The 13,191-nt window shown below is 38.4% G+C and overlaps 2 protein-coding genes across 4 annotated transcripts in view; one reads left to right on the top strand and one right to left on the bottom strand.

Annotated features, from left to right (window-relative positions):
- Positions 1-13,191, top strand: part of LOC118205541 (uncharacterized) — a 208,359-nt gene that overhangs the window by 105,393 nt on the left and 89,775 nt on the right. The gene's annotated exons all lie outside the window — the stretch shown is intronic.
- LOC118201467 (choline transporter-like protein 1) overlaps positions 1-13,191 on the bottom strand; it is a 91,104-nt gene that overhangs the window by 29,609 nt on the left and 48,304 nt on the right. The window contains exon 11 of the mRNA XM_085808282.1: positions 9,956-10,027. Coding sequence (XP_085664408.1) covers positions 9,956-10,027 — 72 coding nt within the window. The remainder of the gene's footprint in view (positions 1-9,955; positions 10,028-13,191) is intronic.

Raw genomic sequence — 13,191 nt, 5'->3', positions numbered from 1 at the left:
TCAGAGCCAGCAGGAAACTAACAACCGTAGCGCGCATGCGATGCCAGAAACAAGCTCTGTCTTGAAATCCAAAAAGTTCGCTTTAAATATTGGCTACACATTTGTCTTCTTGTGAGGAATACGGAAAAGAGAAGTTATAATAAAGGATGAAATTATAAATAAATGGCTAATTAACATACAATTTCCTATAAGTTCGGCATATTTGGGAGCAAATCTTAGGTAATTTAGGTGATGAGTTATTAAATTATGTAAAGCTCGCAACTTTGGCATGGAAATCTTGAAGATACCTTGGGCTTTCCTACACTCAATGGTTTATAGAACCGACTTAAATATTAGATATTTCTAGGCCATATTATCTCATAGTTGACCCGAGGAGTCGAGAGAAGTAGCAAGCGTTTTTCATCGCTCCGCCTTAAAGCCGTGTATATGCAGATATAGTGTGTGACAATAGTCAAAAATAGTATCATCGCAAAGAGCAAGCTCTGTAGTACATGTTGATTAACGATTTTGACCGTGTGATGCTTATGAAAATTATTAAGGAATATTAAAGTATCTCCATTTACGTGCATTGTGTAAAGCAAGGAGCTACAACTTCCCTAGAAGCGGCACTGCCGTTCGATAGGTCCGAGCTACCACCCGTGAACTTTGACCTTCGCAGAGCAGCAGTGCAACCTTCCCCGCCTCCCCCCTGCAAAGGGAACTTATGGAGCTGCAATAAGGAGAGATAACAAATGGAAGTGAGTGATTATTTTCAAAGTCATATCTCCGCTGCTAATTACTTTAGCGCCTCCAAGCTAATTTTCCCATAAACAGCATATCGAGTGGAACCAAAGTTTCTAAAATTGAAGAAATTCGGACTGTTAGTTCGAAAACTCCAAGTCTAGCTTTTTATACAGTTTCGTTCGAACATTTTACACAGCGAAGGACACCACCAACTCAAAATTCAAATTTGACGAAATAGTAAGTTAATTGGTTTTAGTGATTTAAGCAAATTTTTCAATGACAAGCAATTATTTTTCAACGCTTCTAAATTTACGTTTACATCTGTGCGGGAAGAGTGTTCTAGTCTGAATTTTGCAAGCCGATCTATACATACAACTAATAAGCTTCAGTTAAATTAGTGACTACATCTGTGTGTACAGCGTTATAGAGTGAATTTAGGCAAGGCCATCCCGTGTTCCGCTACTAGATAATACCCAGTCAATTCGGGTAATTACATTAGTGTCTGTGTTTTCAGTGTTAACATTTGTATCTGCGTGTTTTATCTGTGGATTCTTATGAAGAGAAGAATAGATGTATATTATCATAAGGTAGGATTTTAATATTGTTTATTGCATTGGAGCATTTTTGAGTTTTCATCTTGCATGCGACAGTTTACTATCTCTCTGCTAAAATCTACAGTGTCGCAAATTTTGCAATAACTCCGCAACGTACGTTCAGTGGTCTCGTCCGTCTTGTATTATTGTACCTTTATTATTCTACATTACATAGTCATTTTAATTCTCAAACATTGTGCTTATCGAATATTATAATTTTAATTATTGTATTCTTTGAATATTCCTAGTATATGTTGCACTTATCATAATTTAAACATATTAATTCTCAAATATTGTGCTTATCGGTCATCGTAATTTTAATTTCAGTGTTATTTGAATATGCCTAGTATACGCTGAAACCATCATAATTTAAACATTTCAATTCTCAAACATTGTGCCTATCGGATATTATAATTTTAATTTCTGTATTATTTGAATATTCCTAGCATATGTTGCCCATCATAACTCGTGTTAATACTCGTGTAAACATACTCGTGTAAATAACACGAGTTGAGTACGGGTTGAGTGTAAATAGTGTATCTCAGTTCTCCGTAGTTTTCTCTCATTTCATTGTACTTTGTATAATTGAATTAATTCTTTGTTTTGATATTTTTTTGGTATTGGGTTATCTTATATGTAGCTGTTTAATAATTTATTAACGCTGTGCATTTCCCCTATGTTTTGTTCTGAGCTATTAGCTCATACATATTATGCAATTTTTTTTAATAGTATTTAGTGTGTTCAATTAAGTTAATTTACTTCCAACTGTTTAATTCTTAGATTACCTGTATATGCTTATTTAAAGGGGCTGGCGGTCGAGGCTCTGTACCCTACTGAGAGGATCTCTCAGTGCGACGGTGCATATAATTCTACGCAATTACCATCCTAGTGCTGAGTTATACCTACTTGTATTATATTACTTGATGAGTTAAACCTACTTGTATTGTTTATGAAGATAATTTCTAGTCACTAGAATGAGCTCGCAAACTCCAAAATCCCAAGCAAACTCAGATGGTGCTATGATTAATGTGAACGCTTCCCCTCCAGCTGAGACGCGTACCACTACTATCAACTCACCAGCTTCCAGAATCGAGACCATCAATCATCTTAGCGACCAGCTACATTCATTTTTAATGCAAACAAGAGACAGCCGCAAATTCAGCGTGAGCGAGAAAAAACTGCTTGGTTCATTAATTACCTCTATCCGCAATACTTTTGCAGAACAAGAAGTGTACTGTGCAAGTCTGCAAGGAAAAATTCAGCTGCTGCAACAGCAACTCAGCGTGAATGATAATCGTTCTTTAACAGTTCCGGCCACACCAGAAGACCTTCCAGAACAGACGGAAACAGAAGAAACCCCATTTACCGAAGTCAAAAAGAGAAAAAGAAAAGCACGAACTGCGCAACTTAACAAACAGTTATCAGACCACGTCCTCCTATTAAAAGCAAAAGAAACAGATAGAACTCCAGAACAAGTCAGAACACAACTGACTACTGAACTTAGTGCCAGGGAACTGGGCATTACTGTTGAAGAAGTGCGGCCCACACGCTCTAACGAACTTTTAATTAGGTGCAGCCACAGACAAAATATAGAAACACTCAGGAAAGCGATTGAGGAAAAGCCCTCACTCTCAGCAGCAGTCACGCTCAGAGAGCCCTCTTTCAGAAAGTCCACAATAATCGTCTTTGGTACCCCCACATCCGCAACAGCAGACGACATGCGTGAAGCTTTTGCGAGCCTGGTGCCCTCAGCAAGTGAAGAACAAATACATCCAAGAAATCCTATTCGCACAACTATCGGCCACACCTGGATCGTCGACCTACAGCAGAATCTGTACGAGGATATTAAGGACCTTAGAAGAATTCTTATAGGATTCAGCTCTTGTGCTTTCAGAAAATACTTTCAAGTTGCAAGGTGTTTTAATTGTCAGCGGCTAGGACACTTGAGTCATTCTTGTAAAGCAGCGTTGGCCTGTGTAAACTGTGGACAAGCTCATAGCCAGGATAACTGCAAAGCAAAGACTCCACACTGCGTCAATTGCGCAACTCACAATAAATCCAAAGGCACTAGCTTCGACACCACACACCCGTCTAGTGCAAGACAATGTCAAGCCTACAAGGCAGAACTGTTCAGAATGAAATCAACGGCGCAGTGGTAGATGAACAGCAGGCTATTGCATATCCAAGTACAGTACATGGTTTTGCAATTCTTCAAAGCAACTTGCAACGCAGCCAAGCCGCAACTGTCCATGCAGCCCAGGTTATTCTAGAAAACAATGTAGATCTAGCCGCACTACAAGAGTTTCATTCCATTAACAACAAGATCACAGGATTCAGCAACTTCAAAACTTACCATTCAGTAGGCAATCAAGCAGCCATCGCCTACAATGGTCCACTCACGCCCCTGCTAATGCATAAAGGAGATTACACAGTTACTGTACAACTGGAAGGGCCTTATGGTCAAATTGCCATCACCAGCGTGTATTTTCCTCCTTCGCACGACATTGTCACTGCACTCCAGGAGCTGGAACAAGTCATGATGATTCCGACTAGGAATAAGATAATCGCTGGGGACTTTAACGCTGCTAGCCCTCTATGGGGTGCGCCAGAGGAAAACAGGCGTGCTTGCCCTGTCCTTGACTTCATCACTTCTCATAACCTTGCAGTCGTCAACCCCACCGACAGCCCTCCTACATACTGGACTACCAGGGCTCAGGGGTGGCCTGATATCACTTTAACCACCACTGGTATTCTTAATAATATTCACAATTGGAAGGTTAGCGAAACTCCCTCGTTCAGTGACCATCGCTACATTGAGTTCAGAATAGATTCGGAGCACCAATTTATAACAAAGAACAGATGGAAAACGAAGTATATAAACCTGAACAAATTTAAAGATGCACTTTCAACCCATATTGAAAGTCTCGTGGCACAATGTAACAATTGCAACAGTAGTAAAGACATCGACGCCATGCATGAAGATCTTATGCAAACACTGCTCTCAGTGTGCGAAAAAGTCTTGAAAAGGAAACATTACGCAGCCCCGAAATGCACTCCTTGGTGGAGCACCACGCTGACTGCTGAACGCAGCAAAGTCCGTGCCCTAAGGCGCAAAATGCAAGGATCCCTTAGAAAGAGAGACACACTCGCTAATTTTTCGAAAGCACAGAGCTGCTTACAAAAGACTGCAAAAGCGAAGTTTTCATCCTGGAAAGAGTACTGTACCAACACTGCGAATAAGTTCGGAACTGTCTTCCGTATTGCACATGACAAGATGTTTACACCTACTAATCTTACTGCCACAATAAGCCACGGAGCAGCAACTAGCACAGAAGTAGTTGCGCACATTCTGGACAATATCTTTAGACCTGATAACGCAGACACAGATAATCCCGCACAAAGAAATATCAGAGCCAGCGTTGAGCAATATTACAATACCAAGAAAACAGATTTTGAACCACTGCCTAACGCCAAAGAAATAAGCGACATTGTTAAAGCGTTAAACACCAATAAAGCACCAGGTCCTGATGGGATAGATAATGGCATTCTGCAAGCCATTAACAGTATGCATCCGGAGTTACTGCATGCCTACATCACTGCATGTTGGCGCAACAGATATTTCCCAGCCGGCACGAAACTTGGTGAGGTGGTGCTCTTCCTCAAAGCGAAAAAAGACCCTAATGTACCAACGTCTTACCGACCTATTTGCCTTCTTCCTGCCTTGGGTAAAGTACTAGAAAGAGTCGTCCTTCAAAGACTTAAGCACTATATCCTGTCTGGACAAAGCATAAATGACAAACAATACGGCTTCATGCCTGGCAGATCGGTGGATCACGCGCTGCAGCACCTACGAAAATTAATAGCAAATAACAGAATAAATAACCAACATAGTCTCATTATCTCTGTGGATATACAGGGCGCTTTCGACTCGTTGTGGTGGCCTGATGTACTGAAGAGATTACAGGACATGGGTAGCCCTAAGATTCTCTTTGACCTTATTTACAGCTACCTAAGTGATCGCCGCTTACAAGCCACTACGGACGCAGGAGTACACTCACGTTCCATCAATAGAGGCTGTCCTCAAGGATCCTGTCTGGGTCCACTGCTCTGGAATCTTGTAGCGGACACAGCGCTGACCCTCTTTAACACAGATCCTCACACGGAAATACTGGCTTATGCCGATGACTTTTTGCTGGTAACCAAAGGGCACAGCCGCAACGCATATGAGACTAGGGCACAACAAGCAATGGACAAGATGGCCAAATGGGCCAATGACCATAAGTTAACTATTGCCAACTCAAAAACCCAAGGTATGCTTATCTGTCCAGGTAAGCGCCATCGAAGAACCCCGTGCATCAACCTTCATGGGAAAAATATTCAAATAGTCAGAAACTTGAGGTACCTTGGAGTTATAATTGACGACACATTGACTTGGATGCCACATTTAAAGGAGGTCAAAGCACGACTTCACAGGATATTTCATTCCATGCTCAGAACAGCAGCACCAACATGGGGAGTTTCTTCGAGGATGCTTAAGACGTGGTACTCTGTAGTTGCTGAACGTATTGCACTACATGGAGCCTCCATGTGGGGCATAACGATCACTACTAAAATGGAGAATCTGCTACGCTCAGCACAAAGACCATTCCTCCTGAGCATTACCCGAGGATATAAAACCTCGCCCACTAATGCTCTAAACGTGATTTCAGGACTACCGCCTCTGCATCTCTTAGCTCAGCGCGAGAGTGCAATAGTGCGAGTGCTCCGACTCAAAGAGACAATAAGTTTATGGGATAGGACTTATGTTTACACTGACTATGAGCAAAGCATTCCCGAGCCACCTTGCCACCCGGCCGAATTCAATATCTCGATTAACTGCAGGTTACCAACGTGGTTCAATGCCACTGCAATCTACACCGATGGTTCCAAAGGAGAATGTGGCACCGGTAGCGGATACTGTGTTCTACTTGGGAACCAGATCTTAAAGACCTGGGAAAGAAAGCTTAAGCACCACAACTCAGTTTTTCAGGCTGAACTGATTGCATTAAAAGCTGCACTTGTCTACGCACTGGAAAATAACTATTCCAGTATATATTCAGACTCAGCCTCTAGCCTCCAGGCAATCCAAGGCAAATGTAGTAAAAATCCACTCGTCAGGGCCATACAATAACTCTTACTAAGAACACCTAAATACTATAGGCCTGAACTCCAGTGGGTACCTGCCCACACTGGAATACTGGGTAATGAAATTGCAGATGCAATAGCCAAAAGAGCAGCAACTGACCCCCACGTTTGCACACTTGACGTGCCTCTCCCGGGTTCGTTCTTAAAAGCTGAGCTCGAGAGAGAATTACTCAAACGTTGGCAACGTCTGTGGGAGACAGAAACCACCGGCAGAAGAGTTTACAGATTTTTTCCAAAAGTCTGCCGGCTTCTAAAATCTGGCTCGTCTCACTTCACTCAGTATCTAACAGGACATGGTCCCTTCATGACTTACCTGCATCGCTTCAGACGACGCGAAAACGAGCATTGCTCATGCGGGATGGTAGAAGATACGGACCACTATCTGTTCGCTAGCAGAGAGACTGCTAAATATCATCTTAGGCAACCAGTAGTAAACCACATCCATGCATGGGCCGAAGCTACTTCAAAAAATCGCAATGCATTGAAACGCATATGCGATTGCATAAACATTGCACGCATAATCTCAGACAGGCTGGAGTAATTCTCAGCCACCATCCTCGTCACCAGCACAGCCCCTGTATGCTCTGTACCTGTAGCGAATTAATTTTATCTTAAGTTAGCTTATTCGGCTTTTCTTATTCCCTGTATATATTTATCTTCTTGAACTGTAAACCTTGAATTATGAACCTTGAACTATGTATTTTGCCTTATTTTATGTATTGTTTCCACTGTTTTGCCTTTTTTTTTTTATTTTATGCATTGTTTTACTTTCTAGTATTTTACTTCTTATTACTTTTAGTATTTGTAACCACCTATCCATTACTCTGTAAATATGTAACTGGAATTGTTCTTCACGCCCGCAATGCACCCTTCTTCCATCATGCGCTATCGTCTTCGTCCAGCATTTGTTTGCACTGCCCCCAGCAGTCGTCTTGAGCACAATATGTATTTATAAGTGTGTCTTTTGTTCAAGTTATTTCCGTCAGCGGGGCTACCTGGCCGATATGCTAACTACCCAGTGGACCGGCTGCCTCGCTGTCGGTGGAAAGAAAGAAAGGAAAGAAAGGCCATATTATCAGATTTAAGAACCTAATCATTTCTAACGAAACTGCACAGCATATGACAACGAAATATAGTCTTGAAAAAATTTTGTTGAAAATGTTTCCATCTCTCAGTTTCAATAAAAATTTTACTAAATCAAAATAATGTTTTTATGTTACTTCTAAGTATTAAACTATAACTAAAAACCAGGAAATTGTGTTTTATTAGCAGTTCATCATGTTCGGCCTACGTAAACATTTGCCAAATAAATAGTCTGCAGCATGGAACAATTTTATTCTTCTTTATTGCAGACTTTAGCATCAGAATATATTCAAGATTATCTGATGACTAAAAATCTTGATTGTTTCAAGATACTGCTATTAAGTTAAAAATAAATATGTAATTTCTAGTTAATCAAAAATTTTATTCAGTCATTTATAATAATTTGCTATTATAAAACTGCTCTGGAATTTAGCTAACATAGTTTTTCACATTAACGTGCGCATTTACGACTGATGGTTTAATAATTGTCACTAGTTGATTGAGTGTGTGAAAATATTCAGCGTTGTGATTATTTAGCTAGTTCCACTAGCTGATAAATCCGCGTATGAGAGAGCCATTTCTGAATGGTAATGCAAATATGAAATTTTAATCGTTCACATTAATTACTGATATTATAGTTCAAACACTAAAAGCCTAATGCAAGAAATGTAGATAGGTGGTTGGCTGATCTTAAAATTTATAGCATGAAAAAATAATCTTTCCAAATTCGGAAGGAAGGAAAAGATTTCTTATCATTGTTGTGTTGTGACTTGTCTCGCTTGTCTGATAATAACATCAGAACAAGCCCATGAAAAAAGAGAACTTTCGGCTCGCCATGTATTTAGAGTGCCCCATGACGCAAAGACATCTCGAGCCTTTCGATACCATAGTAGGCTCCCCCAACAAGTATACTGTCTAGGTGACGTTTTCTTATCACTCGTTTTTGTAAACAATTCCAAAAATCTCGAGTATATATTTGTAGTATAGATTGAAACTATTAACTACTCAAGGCTTTTCTTCATCCCTATTACATGAAGAGACGTTACCTCTACACTGTTTCCTATAATAATAATAATAATATATATATATATATATATATATATATATATATAAAACAGGAATTTCAATGTGCATAACATAAATTGGGACTCAAAGCTAGCGTTAGTAATTAAAGTGATAAATGCTACGCTACTTTTTACATACAAAATTGGGGAATTTGTAAAATGAAAAGGCTTTAAGGATTCTAAAACAAGAGCTGAACAGATTGTAGAGCTGAAAGTTTTTGACAGTGTAATTTTAGCAGTACAAACTGCGTACAATAATCTTAACATCCGAAAATTTGGCACGGTAAAAGTCGACCAAGGAGTTAAAAAGCAGAAAGAATATACTTTTGAAATTATGCCATTACCTAATAAAGACTTTAAGGTTAAGTTATTTGAATATAGCAACGCAAGGGCTATCAGCCTAGAGGGATACCTGTATGGGGGATTTAGCAAGAGCGTTGAAGGAAACTTCCTGGTAGTCACACTGCATGAAGGAAACCACAAAAAACAACCATGCAACCAGCCCATTCGCCTGCGTTTAAACCCGTGTCGAACTACCGGTAGTCATCCGTTTTAAAAACTTCAAATCGAGAATATGTGATAAAGTAAATTCTATCGATTCTTAACCCTTAGAATGTAGCAAAGCAAGCTATTTTACTAATCGACCTTATCTTGAATTAGATTACAGATCAAGTCCACGAATTTTCTTATTGCCAAGCAGGGAAGCACGGCGCCTGTCATAAACCAAGGCATTGAGTATTTTCGAGGTAACAGAACGACTTCGCCTAACTTCCCCCCCCCAACTTTTGATGGAAATCACATTAAAAGACGGAATATAAGGATCTTTTACCCCCCCCCCCTTTGTAAATATTGTGCTTTAAACATATCTGTGTCTTCTTAGGAACTAAAACAAAGGGTTAAATTTGAGACAGTCGATGCTCGTTAACACTTATTATACCGGAAGTTCTATTATAACGATCATTGAAAAAAAGTTCCTAACCGGTAAGTGCATATTAAATTCATTTTCCTGTTAGCGATCACTCATTATAACGTCTTTGTTCTCAGGAAACGATGGATCATTATAAGAAATGTCATTTACATTACATTAAAATAAAATGAGATTTAAAACTTAGTAAGCTTAGGCATCCAGACAAATCGGATACTTTGCAAGCGATGTATCAAATTAGAACTGGAGAGCTCAGCAATCTAGAATTTCAATGAATTATAGCTAAATTTAGAAAAGAGGATCAACTGTTTTTATAATTAATTTGTTTTATGTATTTCCTTACACATTTCTACAGAGATATAAAATAAGGATAATCAACTTACCAATACTGGCTGTAAAAGAATTAAAGGCATCGTAGCCACCGATTTCCCAGCTTCTTGAAACAGAGCAGCCACCTGAGAACAAAACAGTTATCAATAGAATAAGCTTGATCATTTTTTAATAAGTTGTTTTTGTTGTTGTTACTTATGCTCACTTGTCTGACAGTAACATCAGCCAAGCCCACGAAATTCATCCTGGCAAGGAGCACAAGATTATGCCTATCATTGGCAACAGCCTTGAGCACCTTAAGATGACAGTGCAATTTAGCTCAGTTCCTCCCCACGTTTTGATGCAGAGCACCTCGGAAGGTCTCCGGGATTCGAACCCGAGCTCTTCGGCACGTCAGTCAGCCATGCTAACCACTATACCGGTTAGGTGGCATTCGATATGTTTAAAGCAATAATATTCGTGGTGTACATATAAGATTACATTTTATAAAATATGTATAAGAATTGTCAACATATTTTCAAAGAAGAAACAGTTAACTAATTCGTACGAGACAGAAAGGAAACACGCCAAAGTACCGTATATACCCGCGTATAAGTCGAGATATTTTGGACAAAAAAAAAGACTTCAAAGGGGGAGATCGACTTATACGCTGGACCGTAAAAAATTAAAAGAATCGGAAGTTCAAAAATTTATATAATGCAGTTGTTTTCTTCCCGCACTCAAATTGGACGACTTATCAAATAAGTCACTCGAAAATGATGTCAACTCGAAAATGACTTGTATGCTTGGGTTTTAGAGTGCCGGCAGAATGGTTTCATTGTCACTAGAACTGGCATACGTTTACGAGCAACGAAGCTTGCAAAAGAAGAAAAGTATGGTGTTCCAAACACGTTTCGCGCATCAAGACAATGGTGCACTAAATTTATGAATCGCCATGGTTTGTGTTTATGCCAACGCACCAAACTGGCGCAAAAGTTACCATCTGATTTGGAAGCAAAGGTTATGGAGTCTATGAAATGTTTGGCGAATCTGACCATGAATCGTACGTTGAAGGATTTTGATTTTGTTTATTTACCAAGGTATTTTTTATCGTATATTTACTTTTTTTTTCACAGATGATTTTGAATAAATGTAGTACTTAAAAAATTTTTTTCGAAGTTTCTCGATCGATTTCGGAAGTGGAGGGGGGTCGACTTATACGCGGTATCGACTTATACGCGGGTATATACGGTAAAACATAAAATTACCAAAGAAAAACCTTGTGTTTGGTGCAGATTTTAGTCAAGACCCTATCGATTTCAAGAGCACGCAGGTACATGTTCTTCTTCATCATGAGCAATGAAATTTGGAGCGAAGCGAAAGGCACGGTTGCAATTATACCCAATAGGTAAAAAGCGAACGAGAAGGTACTTATTACCTACCTTATTTATTCCGACAAATGGCGCTGCCTTCTCCTTCGTTTTATTCCTAGTGGATATAATTACAACTATTGCTTTCGCTTCGTTTCATATTTGTTTGCTCCTGATGAAAAGGGGCCTATATCTGTTTCCCTCGAAATCGATAGAATCTTAAATGAAAACTACGCCGAACACAAGGCTGCTACTTTGCTAATTTTATCATTCTTACATTTTATCATTCTTACATTTTATCATTCTTACATTTTATCATTCTTACATTTTATCATTCTTACATTTTATCATTCTTACATTTTATCATTCTTACATTTTATCATTCTTACATTTTATCATTCTTACATTTTATCATTCTTACATGTAATTCATTATTGTTACATGTTAATGAAATAACATGTTACAAAATAAACACGTCTCCTAAAAGAAAGCTTTCTATTTGTTCTCTGCATCTGTTTCTGATATCGGCGAGTAGATGCTTTTATATATATCAATGTTGATTGCACCGATACGTAACTAAAAATAAAACATTTTCGACGGTTCTTCATTTCATATTTTTTAATGTATAAAATGGTATTTTTCACTTACAAGTAAAGTAAACCTTCTCTCCTTTGATACTGGTTTTCCGGAAACCTATGTATTTTCTGAAAGCGTATGTCACAAGCAGAAAAATGGTAAAATCTTGGGGGCAGAGGGACACGCGTTAAGGAGCTATAGGACCCACAATGTATCATTAAAATGTGCATGGATGGACATATTCCCGTAATGACGTCTCTATTTCTTGTATGTTCATTCATTGTCTACTTCCGAAGTACGTGATGGTAAAGTCCTACAAAAAGAACTGGTACCTCAAGGTTGTACGAGAAGGGTCCAACCTCTGGATATTCAATTTTTTTTTCAGACACTAAATCTTTTGTTCGTTACATAACGGACACAATCATTATCGAGACACAGGAGCACATTTGGCATCGCGGTAGTTTACTGGCCCTGCATTTCTTTTCCCTATATCAATTCAGCTGTCCTCGATTCAAGAACTTGATTAATTTTGTTTTTTATAAGGGCGGATACTACGACGACAAACCTGGAATGTGGATTGCGCCAATGAATTACTGCTTTAATTCATTGACAAATAATGAGTCTCCATCTTCTTACCATGTTATGAGTTCATATAAATACGTGAAACAAGCATTTTAGCGACTTTGGGTGCCATGTTTTCAACACTTTACTCATATTTTGTGGGTCTTTAGCTTCTAAACGCTTGTCTCTCTGCCCCTAAGATTTCAATTTTTCTACTTGTGACATAAGCTTTCAGAAAATATATGGGTTTCCGAATAACCGGTGTCAAAGGAGGGAAGGTTTACTTGTTAGAGCTGGGTTTGTCTGTATATGATCCGGAAAAAGTGTTGCATACCCTAGCTTTTATCAAACATAATTATATTACTATTAAACATACACACACAAAAAAGAATATAATAAATTGTTTAGATTGCTTCAGAAAGGAAAATTGAACAAAAAAAAAAGTGAAAATCTATCAAGATATATCATTTTTAAATGAATTTAATTCATTTTAATTTGTTATTATTTTAAATTATGATTTATGATTTTAGATGTTATATTGCACGATATTCTTTAAAAACCTTTTTTTTATGATTTTCGCGTTTACAGTATATATGTCCATTTTTAACTATCCATGTTTATTCTACATACATGAAATTACAATTATAATTTTATTTACCTATTGAACAACAAAAAAGCAAATTAACATTCATCGAAATTAGGTCACATGATAAAGTATTTAATACAACTAATGTTGTTTTGTTCTTTCCTGCGATAAACCCAACAAAACAAAAGCAATGTTCTATACGTTATCTATTTAGAAC

This window comes from Stegodyphus dumicola, chromosome 1 (genome assembly GCF_044657685.1).
Source record: "Stegodyphus dumicola isolate Sdum_Otavi_A_Nest chromosome 1, ASM4465768v1".
In the NCBI taxonomy this organism is placed as follows: domain Eukaryota; kingdom Metazoa; phylum Arthropoda; class Arachnida; order Araneae; family Eresidae; genus Stegodyphus; species Stegodyphus dumicola.
Note: the sequence above shows the minus strand (reverse complement) of the source record. Positions and strands in the feature narration are given on the sequence as shown.